Source organism: Camponotus floridanus, unplaced genomic scaffold (assembly GCF_003227725.1).
Source record: "Camponotus floridanus strain SB8 unplaced genomic scaffold, Cflo_v7.5 scaffold30, whole genome shotgun sequence".
NCBI lineage: Eukaryota > Metazoa > Arthropoda > Insecta > Hymenoptera > Formicidae > Camponotus > Camponotus floridanus.
The window spans coordinates 1,386,223-1,407,500 of NW_020229437.1; the positions used below are offsets into that span (position 1 = coordinate 1,386,223).

Here is a 21,278-nt window from a genome sequence, read left to right on the forward strand (position 1 = left end):
GAGCAAACTAAATAAAATAATAATCAAATGAAAATAAATTGATCATATTTATTAATTGATAGTAAATGGATATTGAAACGCAAAGAGTTAATAGAAATCGGAAATAATAAAGTAATCTTTTGACAAATATTTTTCTTATCATAAGAGTGTACCGATTTATAATTTTCTCTGTATAATATATATTTCACGGTCTAACTTTTTACAAACTTTGAAACCTTGTTTAAATTGTAACAGAGATGAAGATATAAGCAGACCAGCTGCGTAAGGTATCATGATCTTTTGTTTTTCTTTATATATTATTTAATTAAAAATTTCCAAGAAATAAAATGAGCTGTTTGTGAATGACTATTGTCATTCACGTGGTTCTCATCAGTTTCATCGTTGTTTATATGCCAGCATGGTAATTATAGAGAATTGATAATTTTTTAGCTCTTTTTTCTAAAAATATTTCTCGAGGAATCTCATAAACAATTGCATTACAAAATTACCAATGATAATAATCTGGCAGCTCTTGTCAAGCGCTTTCACATACCTATCACATCTGTTTTTAAATATAATATTATTGTGCGTATGTCGTTAATTAATCGGACGCATCCGATCAATCTGATTGATTGTAATATAAATGAGTAATGTATAAAATTGAAAAGAAATACATTGGAAAAACATAGTGGCTTACCAACCAACTTAAGCAAATATTTGTTACACATCTGGTATGTCGCATGTCTGGGATGAAGCCGATGCTCGAAAATGCCCTGGGCGTTTAAAGTTCGCGCAACGAGGATGCAATTAGGACCAGTGGCAGTAGCGAGCAAATAAATTTCACCTCTTTTTGCTTGCCGCTATGTTTGCACGAGTAACTGGCGAATCGCGTAGACATCTCTCTTCAATTCGCGGACTTGCAATACGCGTGTCTGAAAGGGAGTTAATCAGTGAACTCTCTTTACACCGGATAGCAAAAGGTCCGTTGGTTTCTTCGGCGCTAGACTTGAGTGACCTGGGTCACCGTGTGATTAGTAGTTCCGGTATGCCCGTTATTCTCCATCGGTTGGTGCGGCATTGCCATCCATCTGCCGATCAGCCGCCATCGACTGCAGAATAGTTGATTAAAGGTCTTGCGGAATTGACGGCTCATAGTGCAATACAGAATAAAGTTGATGGCCGAGTTTATGAGTGTCAGGATGTCTATCACGTCACCTGTCGAAGAAGGAAACAAACTTGATTAGCATGAGTTTTAAATTATCGGGAATAACTTATGTTTTAAAACTTTTCCAACAGCTCTTGAACGAATCTTTTTTTTTTAAACTTTGCCCCTAAAATTTGTGATATATAAGTTTCTTATTGATATAGAAGAGAAATTCTAACAAAATCGATTCGGAAATTTATTTTGTGATTTAAGTTTATCTGAGTTTAGGGTCGTAAATGTTAAAGGTGAATTATAACCGAAAAGTCTTATAAATATATTTTTCATTTAAAAAGAATCTCGTGTACTAAATTGTCGGAAGTAGATTAGATTAGAGTTAAAATTTTTCTTTTTCCAAATTTATATATGCATCATATTTAGGATTTTTTAATTCAACTGCCTATATGAGTTAAATTCCGAAGGATTTGCAAATGTGAGTTTGTAGAAGTTTATTTCGCAGGCTTTACTAAAGTTCTTTTTTGCAATCTTTTCTATAAAAGGCTCGTAGAAATATCTCTTTCCGTATTTATTTCGATGTTTTTTTCTCTTTCTTCTCTAGAGTATTCATCTTCTTTTAATTTTAAAGAGATATGCTCCCTTTATCTCCTCGAGTATACGTAATAATTTAAACTTGCGGCGAAGCTTAAAAAAATCAAAGCAAACGTCTTGATTTACAAGCGGCCAAGCAGGAAGTAAGCATTTCACGCATCAAGACGACAAACGTCTGTCGATATCGGAATACCATAAATAAAGCACCGTATTTTGTAATACTTCATACGTGAAAAAGATAGAGTATGCATCTGAGCGAGTACATTCTTGGCACGTTTTTGAGATTGAACGGAAGCTTTCACGTGCCAATACGAATTCTTCCACCGGAACGGCAAAGTGCAGAAATTTTAAACGCATGGTGTGACGCTTCCGTGTTAAATAATGGTATTCTTATAATAAATCGTTAAGTATTTTGCGATATTTTATTACATGTGATTAACTAGATAATTTTCCAAGTCGCAGAATTTTATATGAAATTACGTATGATTTACATGACGTGCCCGGAAATCTTAATTTATGTTCTTTATAATAATATATCATGTATTTTATTACGAGAATATTATCTCTAAAAACATGACTATCCAAACATTTAATTTTAATCTGAGCAGACGATTATTTTAACGGTTTGGCTTAAATATGATTTAATATTTCTATATTATGTCTGTATCATATATGTGATGATCTATCATTTTGAAATATCAACATTTAGCGACTTACGGGTAGAATATTAAAAAACTGTTATTACACATGCTATATAAAAAAAATAATTGATTTTTATATAAAATTATTAAAAATTTATCTCATAAACTTTCCAATGAAGAATTCTCTTGATTCTTGATAATATTTAATTTGATTTTAGACAAACATACGATATTTTTCATAATAAGAACGTTAGATTAATCTGGTACTTAGCATTTGTATTTTACATGATTTGTAAATATAGTATTAAATTTGTCAAATATATATAATTTCGAAACGGACTGTTACTCGAAACTATTGTTAAAAAGTAAAAAAATGTAGATATCATATCATTCTTTCTCTCTCTTTCTTTTCTCTCTCTCTTTTCTCTCTCTCTTTTTTTTCTCTTGTAGGGTTAGAGAAAAATGTTCTCCCGTCATACCACATATATCACTACGCTTTCAACACGTCATGTCCGTGAAACGAATCAGCATTGTCTACCGTTCGTCGAGTCAATAGGACTGATGCGATCCAATTTTTGTAACGATACCGAAATCGCTCGTGTACGTGACGTTGTTTGGTCTTGTGCGATATACAACATTGCAAAGGTTGTATACGACATTCGACGAATAGACCGTTTGTTGTCGGGGAGTAAAAAAAATTCTTTTTGCATCGTTGCATTTCAACTTTCGTTGTGTTACGCGACAAGAATGCGAACACGCGTTCCTTTTTGATTTCTTTTGAAAGCGCTATACGATATTTATGTGTGAATTTATCCTGCCCCTATATAACACGTCCGGTTAACTTCTATATCGCCGTCGCAAGTTGTAGATAATTCAACAAAATCGCGTGGCGTTTGCGCAAATCCGCATTTTACGCGATGTTTAACGTGACATTTTATGTTGTCGGAGACAATAATAGGGAAATACACCATACTCCGTAGGTTCCCGGAATAAATTGTACGTCAAAGCACCGTAGTACGACGTAAGACAAGGTTTTCACGCCAATTTTCATCTTATATCTACATCTTTTCCTCAGTATAATTTATAACAATTACGTATCTCAGAAATGAAGAATGCTATAGTAGATATTTATATATATGTTTTAGAATATATCCTATATATCATTATTTAAATTTTATTAATTTTTTATGTATTAATATTAATGTGTTGTATGTTTTGTTCATTCTTACCGCATAATTCTGATTTTTTGATTGATCTGGAATTGGATTTTTAAATGCGAAAATAGAATAAAACAATTTATAGACGGTTCTAAGCGATTCTAGATATAATAATTATTTATTTATAATAATTTATTCATGATACGTTTGGTTTTATGATTATTGCTACGATTTCTCTTTAAACAGTCCGTGTTTGCATGTGCTATCTCACATTATCTGTACAACTCCACGTAACACATATACGTCAGTGTTTATTTTGCAAAAAGCCCTCGTTATTGAAGTATAATATGAACACAGACGGTATGAATAATAGAAGCGAGTACAATACGAGTGCACGTCAAATAAGACCTCGCTTGTAATACCGGTATCCTTTGTCATTGCCTTAGCCGCGCTGTTTTAATGCTACACAATAAATACGGTGCATCTCTCAATATCGAACGTTAAGTAAATAGTCTCGAGAGAGAGAAAGAGCAGAGAGAATCCTCGTAGTAAGGAATCGGTAACATCGCCGTTGTTTTCAGAAGTGTGAAAATAGAGGAAAATAGAGCGACTAATATTACCATCGAATTCTCGCCAGTGTACATATATCTTTGTTTGAAATCTCGAGGTGATTCTTCGCTTTATATCGAAATAGTCAGCTATTTGCAATCTTTTATTTCGATAATAAGTATTTGAACAATAAACACGGTGTGGTTTTAAAATAATAGAAACAAGACAAACATTTATTCGAGTCGTTTGCGCTTGCTTATTTTATAATAAGAAAGATAATAGGAAAATGAGATATTTATTATGTCTATGATTTATAAAATTTATTAAATATTTAATTTTAAGTTGTAAGTGTTTAAGTTTTGCAAAAAATAGAAACATAAATTATATAGATACGTATTTTTACAGAAGTAACCACGACAAAATATATTACAAATATATTACAAATATATTATAAAATATATTACAATATTTTGAAATATGTACTATGATATTTAATATTTTTTAACAAATTATTTATCATTGAATAGAAAATTACTAATACTTGATTTTATTTGTTCTTAAGATAAATATCCTTTGTTCATTTAGAAGAGTATATAGTTTATTATTCTTTGTAGAATTTAAATTATTAATTGAAATTCATCAAAAAGAAATAATTTAATAATAACATTTTTTTATATAATTTAGTAATAAACCAGCTATAATATATGAATCTTTCGAAATGATTAAATAGTAATGCAAAATACTACATTTTATATCATTTTTTCTATAAGTACTTTATGAAAATGTGTGCTATTTTTCAAAAAAACAATGCTTCGATTATTACTCGATTTTTGCTAATTCAACTGCTATCGGGAAACGAAGAAGAATAACAATAATAACAATAATAAATAAATAACAATAAAAATACAACACAAAATACACAAATACAAAATACACAATATAATAATAATAATAATAATAATAATAATAAATAACAATAAAGCTAAAATAAGCTAAAATCAGAGGAAAAATGCTATATTATGTAATTATACAATTCTATGAGAGCTATACTATTCTCTTAATGAGATTACGCGTCATTTCTCAGAAAACTATTACAATGCTCCGTCTATTCTTCGCCTTACTCAAGTTCTAACATTCTCACGTCTTCAGACGATTGTTGTCGTTCATGTAGAAAATGAGAGAGAGAAAGAGAAAAAGAAAGAAAGACGTCGAGCACGTGTCTTTTTCTTCTTCAATAGGATTCGTGAAACACTCGGTAAGAGTGATTCTCAATCAGTGCGGTGGAGTCGTAAGAACAAAGACCAAAAATAGAGTCCCAGAGATGGTTCCATATGCGATCTTCATCGTTAATCTATTAGGGTATTCTCTTTTTGTGTAATCGGAAAAAATATTTCTTTCCTGATTTTATGATTAAACGAGAGAAAGATAAATTGTTTCTTCTCTTTTTTTTCTTTGTGTTTTTATATCCTCGTTTGAATTCAATTCGATATTTTGATAACTATACGATAGAATAGCACAGGTTGAATCGATACGTGACGTTCGAGACGTTTGCGTTTCGTTATAGTGAGATGTTCGTAGTTGTTTGTTAAATGTTACTGCACGAACGAACATGTATGCTTCCACACATTTTGTTCGAATTTTCCGCTTATAAACATAACTTTTGTGACAATATTGCGATATAGTGGAGTTTTTTGAACTATTTCTGTTGTCCCATGTATGCGTCGATAAATTAGAAACAGAGAATATAATTAAAGAATATAACAATATGAAAATAATGAATATTATTTTCTTTTTCTTTTACGATTATATATAAAATTATATATATACTAATATAATTTCTTTATTTTATATATATTCATTATTCATATATTTTACATGAACTATTATGCAATTTTTCATTAATCCAATAAAGCATTTCAAATAACGCTTTGAGGGATGTTTTTTCTCATTTATATATATATATATATATATATATATATATATATATATATATACACACCATAAACCAAGAAAACAAAAAAATTATTATTTGAAATACTTTATTACAGTTTAATTATGTGCATATATGAGGTTAATGGAAAATAATTTGCATAATAGTTTGCATAATAATTCATGTAAAATATATGCATAATGAATACATAAAATAGAGAAATTATATTATTTAATTTTTCAAAATTATTATTATTCCATTCACTTACATATGTATACTTTACTATGTAATATGACTGATCTTTTTTTAAAGAAAAATGTTTATACTAGTATACTTGAATTGAAAATGTGACTGAATTTGCAAATATACAAAGATCGGAAAGAATAAATGAAATAAGAATAAATAAAATTTTACTCCTTAAAGTTTTAAATAAATTAAAAAAAATTTTCTTAAGTAGCTATATAATTTAGACATTAAACATTTAAAACATTAAAAACAAATTCAAATTTAAAGCATTGATAAAAAAAATATTCTTAGATAAAAAGATAAAATTAATACTACTACGTAGTGTCTATAAAAATGGATAAACTTTTATAAACTATTTATATTTTAAAACTGTTATCGCTTGAATCGCTTGTCATGTGTACACTTTATTAGTGAACTCAAAAAATATTTCTTACGTTTAGTCTCAAGATGACAGAATACAAAGACTGTATAACTTTTTATGTACCTAGAATGTATGAACGAGTTATTGTTGAAGATCGATATGCTTTTAGGGGCACTTATCTTATATATAGAGTTTATGAAATGGAAAAATCAAATTGTTATATTTTCTTAAAAATATTTGTTTTTAATTTTTTACTTGAAAATTATTTGCTTTTTATTTTATTATATGTTTAAGATTTTTAAGAATATATGTTTTAAATAGAAAATCTTTAAAACAGATCTGGGATTAAAAAAAGTATTTTAAATATAATTGCTGTAGAAATGAATTAAATACGAATTATTATACGTATTCACACATGATTATATCATAAAGATTGCATGTTATAGTGCATTTCATCCTTTTTATTTTTAAGAAATGGATATATATATAATATATATATATATATATATATATATATATATATATAGGAATTTTATAATAGAAATATAGATGTCATTATATATATATATATATATATATATATATATATATATATATATATGTATGTATATTATGACATCTACATTTCTATTATAAAATTCCTTCAATATAACTTTTGAAATAGAGATAACATGCGTAACATATAAGTTAATCGGATCTATCTGGTAAACCATTTAACGTGATCCAATTATGATTTTTATCGACTTTAAAGGTGAATAAAAATATATAAATATGCTGTGTAAGAGAAATATTTTAAAATTATCTTTATGAATAAAAACATCAATCTATTAGCATAATTTATGATTGCTTATATTAAAATTTGATATTAAGATTATTTATTGCTTGAAAAAATCATGACTCTATGAAAAACAATCTAATTTCGTTTTAACAATTTTTGATTGTTAGCTATCGTAACAAATAATTACTTATTAATGAATATTAATAAATTAAAGAAGGAGAAACAGCTACAAATGTGGTACTAAAAATATAAAAGCTTTGTTTATATATTTTATATTTGTAGAATTTTTATCTCATTCGATTATTAAGATGTTCTGACTTGATTTTCTTATGCAAAAAATGTATAAATTAGTGCTTTTGACGTTCTGCCTATTATTACATATACAGATACATATACGTATATTAATATAAGGGAGCATTTTATTTTTTAAGGAATTCAATTTTATTTGTATTCACAGTGAATAAAAATACTTATAAATCGCATTAATAAGTATATCGCTCAATATATTTGAGAATGTATCAACAACATATCTAGTTATAATCTGTAATTATTTTTTAATGTATAATTTTTTTTTAAATAACAGACCAAGTGAAAAATTATAGTAAGAGGAAATGAAAAAAAAATATGTAAATTAAATCATTTTTTATATCATAGGCTAATTATATCGATTATATCTAAATGCAGAAGTGTGTATATATAGCAAAGTATATTTTTATACGCGCAATGTGGAAACACCTGTCTCACATAACCGTTTCGGTTTGATGATTCTTGTTCGCAATTTTGTCAGTTTTATTATTGACGAATAAAAGGGGAAATGATGTTATTATTCATGAGCAACGCTCCTCTCCTTGGCGCCCATCCTTGATGGATGATTATATCGTACTCGTTATTCCCAGTAGCGTGCCAAGATAATGCGCGACGTGATGTCGCCTTTATGTCAGTTGGAATTATTGCGGAATCAGTAACTTCCTTGTCAGTGTCTTCTCTTTTGATGTTAATAATGCCGCGTCAAATTATGCCTTAGTTTCGTACGTTCATTAAATTAATCATTCATTAAAAACGATATGAGTTTTATTTTTTCTCTACTTTGTTACATCTAGTTATCTGTTATATTATAATAATAATATCGTAATTATTAATATAATCTTTGTATTTTTGTCAATCTTTAATCTTTGTATCAGTCTTTCTACTAGATGCATTATGCTGTTCCTAGAATATTTTTGGCCGATCTAGTATATTCAATCAGTATTCTCTTTCTATATATAATTTTATAAAAATACTACATTTTCTCAAATTAAGATTTTATTCCATCACATGGAGGATTTGAATTATAAGCTTCGCAAACTCTCGAAAATTGTCAGTCTTGTATTTTTATGAATTCATTAAATGATATTGCGGATGATTCGAAAAAATTTAAATTATAAATTTATTATTTTGCAAGAATTCATATTTATTTTTTTCTGAACCGCGTATTATTGATTATCTACATTAATTAAGCTTTCGTAATTTCAATAGAGATTGCATATAAGGACAATGTATATTATCCGTGGTCACATTTAGCATGTTACAGAATCGTTGGCAAAGTCATTTCCATCTGTTGTTGCAAGCGTAGTAGCGTTTGTTGTTCTTAAATTACGCGCTTTGTTGACGCAAAATGCAGCCAGGGGAGTTAAAGAATCCCACACTACATCAGCGTTACGATGGCAAAACGCAAAGCGCTCGTTAATATCGCTGTTAATAGGAATAAAAGTATTATTCAATACGAATTGTCGTAATGCGTTCTGCACATTACGACAATTACCCGATAATATAATTATACGAACATAAAATTAACAGTGGCAAAGGCCATAAATGCAATGATGATGAAAATTATACCTCGAGTTATTGCCGCAGCTATAATATTATAATGTCCTGCGAGTAGAATTTATTGGATATTCATAAAAACGCAATTGTGCGTGTTATACAAAAATTAATTTTTATTTATATTTTTTATTGGTACGCAAAATCGATATATATCTATATTGAAAAAAAAACTAACGTATTTTTTTAATTTAGCATTTTACTTCTATTAATATCATTCTTTGTCGCTGATGGGCTAATATTTTTGAAATAGCTTATTTATATCTCTCTTATTCTTTTGCATTGATGTCTTGTCAAAATAATTCTTTCAAATATGTAGGATCGTTAACTTTCTCTTATTGGTTTCTTGAATGAATAATGTGTGCAAATAATTGTAATGTATAAATTTTCTTTCTTTGCTAAATGTATCAATATCTGTATAAACCACTTCCATAAAGATATTTATTCGTCTGCACATGATGTTATGTAGTATATGATGAGTTTCATATCGAAATTTTTTTCGGATCAATATTGATGTTATTGAAATTCGAGTATCTAGGAATCAAATATTATACATAAGATATGATGGACAAAAGTGAAAAGAACGTATTCCATTTGCTAATAAACTAGCAAGTGGAACTTCGCTAGATTATACTTGGCATACTTGAACGAACCAGCGTAGAATTAATTTCAACCACCTTACTTGCAGAGCTTCTGAGCATAAAGTTTAATTTAATTGTCTTATGAGGACATATAGTTACATGTAACTTTGAACTCTCTTATTTAAAAAGTAAAATAAAAGTAAGATAGATTGACAAATTGACTTATTTAGCTGTCTGTTTTTTTTAAATCGAATTTCAATGATTGTTTTAATTTCATTGTATAAAGACCGATTGTGTACACGAGAAGTAAAAAGGCGCAAAATTGTGTTAATTTAAGCAGTAATTGATATGATATAATTTAAACAGTACATAATAATGTGCAATGCACATTCACACGTATGTATGATTATGCTATGTCAAATCATTGCACGTATATTGCTTTATTATCGTCTAGATATCGCTTAAACGTACGTCAAATCAAACCACATGCGTCTTTCTGCCGCCCATACACAACTGGTCAAAGAGAGATGAAAGCTATATTTTACATGAAACCCCGAGGTTAAATCCCGGAGTGAATAACGTTGGTGCACATAGTATCGACATATCGTGTACACGATGCCTGTTGGCCTTTACTTTTGCCACATACACAGAGATTACATTTGTACGACCGCAACATTAATGAAAGTATGCGTATTAATTAGAATACTTCAATCGAAGATGGGATACGAGATACTAACGAGATTATAAACTATGAGACATTAGTTGCATATTGAAAGTTGTAATATATGTAATATAAGATTAATATGTAAAATTAATTAATTTTCGTAGAATTTATAAACGTATGTGAAGTGAACTTTTTTTAATATTTAAATAATCAAAAAATGTACTAAGTTTACATATTCTTATTTTTTTATTCTAAATATTTTTTTAATATTTTAAATAAAAAGATTATCTTGAGGATAATTAAATTTTTAAACTCTTTAGTTTTTTAAAGGTTTAATTCATATTATACAAAATTTATATACTAATTATATATGCATATTTTTATACAATATATACATATATAATTGGTTCTTATCTATCTAAAAGTGTGAATATTTAAATAGATGAAGTTGTTCTGAGTATTTTTTAATTATACGATAAAGTATATAAGCAATAATACATTTTTTTCTATAAATATATAAATTGTAACTCATAGAAATTATAAGATGTGACATTTATGGTTAAATGTAAAATATTTTTTTGATAAAATTAATGAAGATTCATGTTTTTTCCGATTTTTCGTATGAAGTGATTTGCATTTAATTATGCAGATCCCCAATTTATTTTTTGCTAACACACAGAAGACAAAAAGAAGGAAGTTCGTGACTAAGATATTCATGGAATCGCGCGAGATTATAAATCATACTAAAATATATCACTTATATCTCTCCCCTTATCTATATACCTATTTTGCAAAAATGTATGCGAACGTGTTTCGAAAAATTGTAAGATCAAAAGAAAACAATTATTACTGTAATGAAATAGAATGAGTTATCATACAATTTTCTTTAGGATATAAAAAAATGTACTCTTCTGTTATTTCTTGAAATTTTAGTAGATGTCATTTGATATGCGATATTAATGAAAGGATTGAACTTTAAAAGAATGAAAGAGATTTGGATTTCCAGAATTTCATGTAATATAAAATATCTGCAAAGTTTCGATATTTGGAAGCACATTTGGACAGGATATTTGTTTGTTCCCCTTTTCCAGCTTAATATTCAAACAGAGTAAAAATAGATTCTATTATGTCACATTTGAATCATATGAAGGAAAATATTTATCGCATTCTATATGAAAATCTTACCGAATGCTTGTAATTTCATGATAAAAAGAGATATATTGATTTTTTTCGCATTTGTTCAGAAATGAAGTCAGAATGAAGAAAAAATCAACAATATTAAATTGTTATTTATCTTTTTCTTAGTCTTCTAATTTATATTTTTCTATACGAGAATATAAATTATACGAGAATATACTTTTACGATTTCTATTAAAATAAATCTAATAATCTAACAAACTATGTTTCACACGTTTGCATTTCAATGTTGATAATTCAATAATAATTTGAAATATACTGTTTAAAATCACTTTTATATAAAAATGATATAATAAAGTAAAATATTATATTGTAAAAAAATATTCTACGAAATACATTGTTTTAATAAAAAGATAAAATGTTTTAATAAAAGATTACAACAATATATTACATATATATGTATATATATATATATATATATATATATATATATACATGTATATTTTTAAAAATATATTATTATTAAAAAAAATAGTATATATAATTAATATACATATGTATTACTTTTAAAAAGACTGCTGCTATGTTTTCAATCACTCACATTTGGTAATGATTTCAGCGACATATAATGTATGATAATGTAAAACACAGAATTTAACTATGATGACGATGCAAATACTAGTGACATACATAGAATAAACATATTTAATATTCGTGAAATGTATAATTTGATTCGTATAACATTGTATCTGCCTCAATTTTATATTTCAAGTACGAGACATCGCATATCAAATGCATCAATTATACAATGTATGATTTTTCATTTCTTCTCTTCTAAAATAATTTTAATAATTTTTCATATTTTTTTGTTATATATATATATATATATATATATATATATATATATATATATATATATAGGGTGTTCTAAAAAGGTGTGTCACAAATTTAAGGATTACGGACACGTTCAAAAATCCTGGCGTACAGCGGATTGTTTCGCAACCTGCAGTGATACGGTCACGAAGATCTTGAATATCACGTACTGGTGGATACATTTTTTAACATGTCCGTGAATCGATGCGTCGACGTGTCACTGCTTTCAGGAAAATGGTGAACATTTTCAACATTTATTGTAACATACTCAAGGTCACATTAAAACCAAATGTAAATAAGCCTAATTAAATGATTGTTGTCTACAATAATTAATCCTAAATTTTTCCTTGTATAAGTAATACAGCTAACAGTATTTTCAACATAAGTCCTGAAATAAGCATTTCCTCACCTACATATAACACTATCTACATATAACATTTTTTCATCCTTCAGGTGTGAAGAATATCTCCTTAAATTTGTGACATACCTTTTTAGAACACCCTATATATATATATATATATATATATATATATATATATATATAAAACACATTTTAAAAAAATTTTCTATTTTAAAAAGTATTCTTTAAAGGTTTTCCTTTCCCTATTTAAATGTGAAATAAAATTGAATACTTAAAAATAAATTTTTAATAATTAATTTAAAAATCAAATTAAATATAAAATAATTTTTAATTTTTAATAGTAAATATAAAATCTTATGAATTTTGTATTCATTATACTCTCTTTTGGTAACTTTTAAATAAATTTTTCTTTTGAATGATATATTTCAAATAGAAAGATCGCGCTTAATAAAAAACTTTTTTATCTCTCCAAATTATAGGAGTGACATTTTTCACGCGTTCTTATTTCTGATAAGAACTTTTATGGAAGTTTTACGTTTTATCATAAATGTCGAGTGTGCAGTCGCGTGTTACCTTATTTATAGTCCGTTTGCAAATGAGATGTCTCGCAATCATGGATAAATTTCGTATGGTAAAATTTGCAGCAAACGTTCGAAATCGGAAATCAGTGTAAGTTTTAGTGGTTTGAAATTGGATCGTTCGTTTGTTTTTGATTCGCGAACTCAATTTTTATCAAGATTTTTATTAAGAAGAAGATTTCTGTCAATATATGTAATTCTATCACCCTGACTCATAGTTTAATGAGAAAGAAATTATATTACTTTAATATAATTTTTTATCAACTTATTATTTTATTTTATTTTAATTTATTTTAAAATAGAATTTTTATGACACATTTTTAATAGAAAAATATAATGTGAAAAGAAGCTAATAATTTTGCATTTAAAATAAATCACCAATCATTAAAGCTTTTAGCTGAAAATGATACAGAAGTAATATAAAAGAGAAATATAACATATAAATGATCGATAGCAAATATATATTCACAATTCCATTAAAATTCATTACTGCTAAGCTATATACAAACTGGTTTAAATTGAGAATAATGAAAATAAAGATGTTTTAAATGGATAATATCATAGCACAGTTGTTATCTGTCAAAATTTTATTTGTGTACATTTGTATTATCATAATTATTATCATAATTAAAACAATTGGATATATATATATATATGTGTGTGTGTGTGTGTGTGTGTGTGTATGGATATTAGAATTTTACTAATTAGTTATAAATCTTACATATATATAATGTGCGAATGACATATTCTTATGAATTTCACATATTATAAAAATATTAAGATGAGGAAAAATAAGTAATGTTTCTTTTATAAAAAATTTCACTCAATAATTTTTCAATAATAGCACAATATTTTATGCGTCCAAAGTTTACTTTAAAGAATTTTATTTGTTTAGAATTTTATTTGTTTACAACTCTGTACTTCTAATTCTAATAAGAACTAAAACAAAATTAAAAGAAGAGAATGTATAATTGTAAAAAATTGAAAATATTGCTTAGATACTTTATATATTTTAATATGCATATATTTATATTTTCTAATATGCATATACAATAAAAAGGTGAATTTTAATGACTAAAATAAATAAAAGAAAATATTAATATTTATGAAAAATACAATTGCAAAAAATTGAATTATTTAGTATTTAAAATATTTTCAATACATTGAAATATTATATCTGCATATCTTGATATTGACATCTATGTATAAATATCGGAAAAAGTTGAATAAAAAAATACAATAATATGATCGTCAAAAATAGGGCATATACAAATAGGGTAAAAAAATTTTTAATTATTTAAACAATCCTAACAAATATTTCTACAGTTAATAATAATAATAATAATGATAATTATATATATATATATATATATATATATATATATATTAATAAATTAAAAATAAAATGATTTTTTTTTAAATATTGAGAAAAATCTTTATATATGAATTTAAATATTTAATAAGGACATTTCTCTTGAAACAATTGTAACGTAAGTACTATACTTTTGATTAATATTAATATTAATACACGTCAAACTTACCTAACATGACGTAGCATGTTTTGAAGAATTCTGGACCCAGAATAACACTGAGCAGTCCCAGGATGCCCTGCGGCATTTCCGTAAGGAGAAATAGTAAGAGCACTACCAGCAACATCATCGTAGTTCTGTCAGTCTGTCTTTCTTTATCGGTAGTTTTTCTTTTCTTCTTAGGTTTCTCGCAGACATGCTCTTTACCGTTACCCATTTTAATCGCGGTATTTTTCGTAGTAAGATTTTTCCGTCTCTGCTTCGCCTCCAACAACACCTTTAACAGTTTAATACTCAACACTGTCAATGCCAAGCACGGTATCAGCTTAATTACCACGCTGTAAATCCAGAAGTTAACATCCTTGGGAATGTTGTTTATCGGGGTTTCAGTGAGCTTTACAAAGTACAACGTGGTGTTAGTCGCTCCCCTTAGAGACATGACTGTGTCGTTAGCTGTCTGCTGGAACTTTGTCAGATTTATGCTCCTGCCTTGCTCATCCAGTATTTCCACATGCGGTTTCACCTCGGTATTGATGTAAAGCGGTATGCACAATATTGGACAGCATATATAAGTGGAAACGATTACCAAGAAAGTGCGCTTTTCGGTACACCATTCGCGATTACGCTGTGGATGTGCTACTGCGATATATCTCCAGACTGCCAAGATCACCGTTAAGAAAATTGAGATCGTATGACACACCTGGGTAAAGTGCGAATGAAATAATACAAAGATGCTCCAGCCGTAGGTGAAGGTATCTCTGCGGGATCGCTGATAGAGGTACCCGTGGATTGCGTAGGGGATATATTCGATCATTACGAAAAGATCGGCTACGGCAAGACCGGTGAGAATCATATTAGTAGGCGATTGCATCTCGCGACGCGTCAGTACAGCAATGTTGAGGACATTGGCAATCGAGCCGAATATACACACAAACAGACTGAGCCATCCGTGTACCTGCTTGTACCAATTGTAGAAGGACTCCCATCCAGAACCGCAGTACTCGATCGAAGCCGCGGCTGTCAGCGTGACGTTCAGGGTGGAATTCATCCTTGCGAGATGAGTCTTGAAAGTAGTCTTGCACAGGCGTGCAAAGTCTTTATAGTACGATGCGCGAAAAGATCAATGAACTCTTCTTTTTTCGCGAAGTTTCGAAGTTCCTTTTCGTATGGATTATTATCATCCGTACGACAACTTTTCTCGTTGTGTCTGATGAATCGTAAATAGGATAAAATATCGCGTATGTAGAACAAGTTTCCGATACCAAGAAAATGTAATCTTCTCTATAGAATTGATAATCTACACTACTACATCGAGGATTGACAATTATGTTATGACATGATCGACGACTTATATTTTAATACTGAAGAATATCACTGTTATATTACGAAGACAATTATTAGTTATATTATTATTTTATGGTAATGATTATTCTTCATTTAGCAATGTTAATTATATCATATTTAATAGTTATATTAGAAGTTCAGAAACAGAAGTATTGGCACACTGCGAGTGGAAAAATGTTCCTGTCATTTCGATGCCTCTCTTCGGTGATCTGATTAGAATCAAATCTTAGTCCAATGTCTATTCATAAAGACATACATCGCATCTTCAATTCGTTTTACAATTTTGATCGATTACCTTCGACCAGAAGGAAAAAGTTTGTCGTTCGCTGATTCAATATCAAGGATATAATAACTCTTCTAGGTTTTTTGAACTTAAAATCGCACAATAACTTTGAGATGATACGTTTTTACGCAATAAAAGAGGAGAAAAGATAAAGTTACGTGTTTGAATCTTTCCCTCGTTTTGACTCGAACAATCATAGTCAAGTGTTTCTGGCGAAACTTTCACGTTATCAAGAGGAACGCGAATAAGCGTTGAAATATTTAATCTGTGTATTTTCTTGATGTAATAATTTGATGTTCCCAGAAGACGTAGCATTCAATGTCACAGCATATGGTTCACATTTATATTTTACATTTTGGAATCTAGATTTCAGTATTTAATAGATACAAATTGATCGCGTTCAACGATATCTTGTTTTCAAGTTTTATTTATATTTTTATTTTTTTTAATAAAAAAGAATAATAGCTAATTAATATTATAAGAATATTTAATAGCTTTTTTTAACCAAATTGTTTTCAAATTTAATAAAATTTAATTTCTAATGTTAAATAACTTTTATTAATTAATTGATAGCAAGATAAAATTAATTTATTTTTCCAAGATTAATCGCACATGGGGAAACCACAGAAACGCAACTTTCCGGACGAATCGACTTTTCGCGTGTTGCGTGCAGAATCACAATATCATGTGTCACGTGTGGCTAGTGACATGTGTAGGAGGGGCGCTTCAACTGTTAATCGTGGTTGCCGCACCCTGATGTAATGCGATGGATCTTCGAATGCTATAGAAGCACTTTCCTATGCACAACATTTTAACTGCTCGAGCACGAAACGAGCATTATCATCAATCCGTGCGAAGAGGCGCACAAACATACGCTTTCAATTCTCCACTTCTCTCGTCCGCGAACAGATCAAATTATCGCCTCCACTCTAATTAATCACTTAAAGAAGCTTTTGATCGTGGAAATGCCGCGTTAAAATTATATCAAGTGTTCATTTAAGATCGGCGTAATATATTGCGATGTTTATCTCTTTTCGGAATGTCTTCATTTTCGATGACAATTATGTATCTTCGCACCGATTCTTATACAATCTTCTCGCATTCCACGCGATCTTATTGCGAATGGCACAGCTGTTTCGCGTCAGGTAGAAGAACGTCGCGCGACCGACGTAAACGTTGGGCGTCCGGACGCCGAGTGAAGCGAAAAGGCGTCGTGACGCCTCGTACGCTGGAATGGGGTAGCTCTTGCGCCTGCGTTGATCCAATTTTCCATTCTAGTTTACCCCCATCTCTTTTCTGTATTTCCGTTTCTCTTCATCTCAAGCATTGTTCTTTTTCGTCCGTCAAAGCAATTCTTTGTATCCTCGCAAAAGTAAGATATCCTTAGAAATCTTGAATATATAATCTGCGAAAATGGATATAATATGCTGACAGACATTCAAATATTTTCATAAATTAGTTTTGAGTATGACTCGAACGATCATAGTCAAGTATTTCTGGCGAAACTTCACGAATTGTTATAGCGCGTGTAATTTAAGATTACACGTTTATAATTTTAAAGTTATGAATTTTATATTTTCTACTTTAAAAATTTTTTTGTAAGATATGATATACATATATTTCATGCATATCGCAAAGTTCGTTACAGAAACTTGTATTTTTGCTCTTTTCTTTTAAAATGTCTGTTTTCTGTATGCATCTCTATATTTCTTATATTTTTATTTTTAATGATATCCTCTCTTTTCAAAGAAGATCGAATATCTATAAAGCATTGGAATTAAACATTTTGAAAATTTTGAAAAGTTTACCTTAACTATAATTCATGTTTGATACAGTTGCGTAATCGAATCGCGATATTACGTTTTCCAATGAAAAGGAAAAGAGAAAAGGAAGCAGTTTAAATATTATGCCGGGGAGAGGAAGGAAATCGAGTCACGATAGGGACCATTAAAACGTATGTTAATGGATGAAAGAAAATTCGTCCCTGTGGTCTCGCTAAAACATGCTTCATCTTTTCTACATTTATAACATTCTGTTATTCGTTTCGCTTTTGCTCTTATATTCCATGAACCTCGTCGAAGTGCATTTTAAGTCGACAGAGACTCTCGTCTCTTTTTACGCCTCCGCATTTCTTCTGTCAACAGCACGCCTACTACTTATAAACTTCTTCAGCGATATCGTTTATCGTTATCTCGGTTTTCACGCAGAATGCAATCTTTGCATCGTCAAGAGGATTTTGCTTGTAACTGCGTTTGCCATTTATTTCAAGTTAATGGTTGATGCTCTTGCAAATGGAACCTACATATGCGCTTCAATGTCTTCAAATGGCATAACATAATTAGCATTAGATTTGTACTAGAACGAAATGGAGTAATTGGTTCAATGGAAATGCTCCGTTGATTGGTACAGTTAGTTAATTGAATAATTTACTCGCGGCAGTTGAAATGCTCCAAATATATTGAAACGCCAAATGAAAATATTGTAATTGTAGACAGGAGAATATTTTATAAATACATCTAGTTTTATATTCTTTCATTAAGAGTTTGATGTTAAATGTTCTCTTTTTTCGCTGCTTATTTTATGTTAAACGGGATTCTCATCATATTAAATATGTAAAATTCGAAATTAAATAGTCTCATTTAGCGTTAAATGTACGGATTAAATGGATATAGTTATGAAAGCATATGGTAGAGAAAAAGAGCAAAGTGAAAACTGCATGATTTTTAAAAATTATATGTTTTAAAAATTATAAATATTAAAGAACGATAACGTTTCATTCGTTCTTACTCGTTTAAAAATAGAATATATAAAAGATTATTTTTGAAATTGTTTCGGCAGAGATTTCTCTTTTAAAAAGGAAAAAATGGATATATTCTTATAATTTCGCAATTGAAATTTTTAAAAATAAATTTTCTTGTGTTACGGTCGCATAATACGTTATCTCGCAGCCATATTTAATGAGAAACTCAGCAATGAATCTTCCTTTTTATTATTCTTTGTTGCGAAATGCAGACGTTGCATAATGTTTCCTAACACACGTGATAATAACAATCATTTTGCATATGTGAAACAATTTGTAATAGTACCTCGACGTTAATTTCCATCATTAATGCCGTGGTGAGCTTTTCGTTTCTCGGAGAAACTTCAAAGACATTCGCATGTCAGTTCTGCAAATGCGCGGATCTCGCGTTGAGATTTACAATGAGAGTAGTTAGTAATGTATGTTGTATTGTCGTGTAGCAATGCATGTTCGATAAATCGATTGAAAATTGTGCTCTTCGTACTTCCGTTGGAAACTTGTCGCTTCGTTAAAGTCGGTCGGGGAATCGAAATAGGTATAATTTCGATGAATTCAATTCTCTTTGTTATACGTAGATACGGTAAGTGCCTTAGATCGCGTTTCCATAGTAATAGTAATTTCTAAAGGGCGATAGAAACTAAAGTGGATAGGGATAGTAGTCGCATGAATTGCTCGTTTAAATGAAGATGATATAATATGAAAAAAAAGAAAAAAAGGCAATAATTTCGCCAATTATATATAGAATTTTTATAGTTTATTTAATTGAATTCATGAATCATTATCAGAATTATTTTGAAAATTTTCAGACGCATCTAAGCTTTTGTTCTCTTTCTAAAACATAATTCAATTCACTAATTTTATACACATTTTATAATGCGTCTTTTTCGCTTACAAAGTGTACATTCAAAACTGTCGCTTAAAATGTATACAGTCAAAACTGTCTTTTTCTTTCATACTAAAATAGTTCTAAAAAGGATATAATAATATTCTTTTATTTCTCTCAAAAGAAAGAGTTCAACCTCTATCTCTCGTAGAGATTACTAATGTGTTGTCAGCATCTAAAAATAAATTGTGATATTATATTGATTTTTGACAGATTTCTTGATCTTTTCCATTTCCCTTTTTAGTCATCTTTTTATATCCTGTCACTTCATCTCAGTTTCTCCTTGATGTTTTCGGAGGGTTTCATACATATTATATATGTAACACCGGAAAGCTATTACGTTGAGCTGCGCGCGGAGAGTATGTTTTACATTAGAACGAAAGAGAATGCGCTTCTTCCTAATAGTATTGCATTAAAGGTCTTTATAGAGGTTTGTGATTTTAATGTATACTTTATTTCGAATTTTTCTGTTGTTTCCGAAAACAATTTCTGAAGTTCTGGAGAAAAGCTTCTGCATAAATTATTTTATTCTCTTTCTTTTCTATTTTCTTTTATGTCACATTATTTTCGTTCTACAAATGTTGTGGCATTTAATATCATGTGAAAACGAATCTTAACTATGAAATACAAACTTGTTCGTAATGAGGACATTTAACTTGCGCATAATAATTATTTAAATAGAATTAAACTGTAAGTTTCTTCAGAAAGGTATTATGATGCATATATTCCATTTGTATCAATATTAGCATCGGCTCTTATGTCGCGTGTGTATTATCATGTGTGTAATCATATCAAAGATTAATGTTAGCTCTTATCGTTAATCTTGTTAACTTTAGTCTCATTAATTGCGTGAATCTGTTATTCATTAATATTCCATACCATAATAAAAGATTACGACTTGATAAATGTATATTTTTTTGCTAGGAGATTCGTAGAAAATTAAGTTATAATATTTGGAATTATGAAGAACATTAGAGATGTAATAATATATTTT

General features: G+C 28.8%; 1 protein-coding gene across 1 annotated transcript; it reads right to left on the minus strand.

The window, feature by feature from the left end:
- Positions 1 to 569: 569 nt before the first annotated feature.
- Positions 570 to 16,253, minus strand: LOC105248944 (sex peptide receptor). Its single transcript, XM_011254043.3, has 2 exons — positions 14,987 to 16,253; positions 570 to 1,194 (listed from the first exon to the last, which is right to left on the minus strand). Exons 1-2 carry the CDS (start codon positions 16,020 to 16,022, stop codon positions 980 to 982), a joined length of 1,251 nt encoding a protein of 416 aa, XP_011252345.1. The 5' UTR covers positions 16,023 to 16,253; the 3' UTR covers positions 570 to 979.
- Positions 16,254 to 21,278: the final 5,025 nt, after the last annotated feature.

Coding starts and splice junctions, on each gene's coding strand:
- LOC105248944 (XM_011254043.3), bottom strand. CDS start 16,022: ATGAATTCCACCCTGAACGTCACGCTGACAGCCGCGGCTTCGATCGAG. Junction 1,195..14,986: donor AACATGCTACGTCATGTTAG/GTAAGTTTGACG, acceptor CTTCTTCGACAG/GTGACGTGATAGACATCCTG.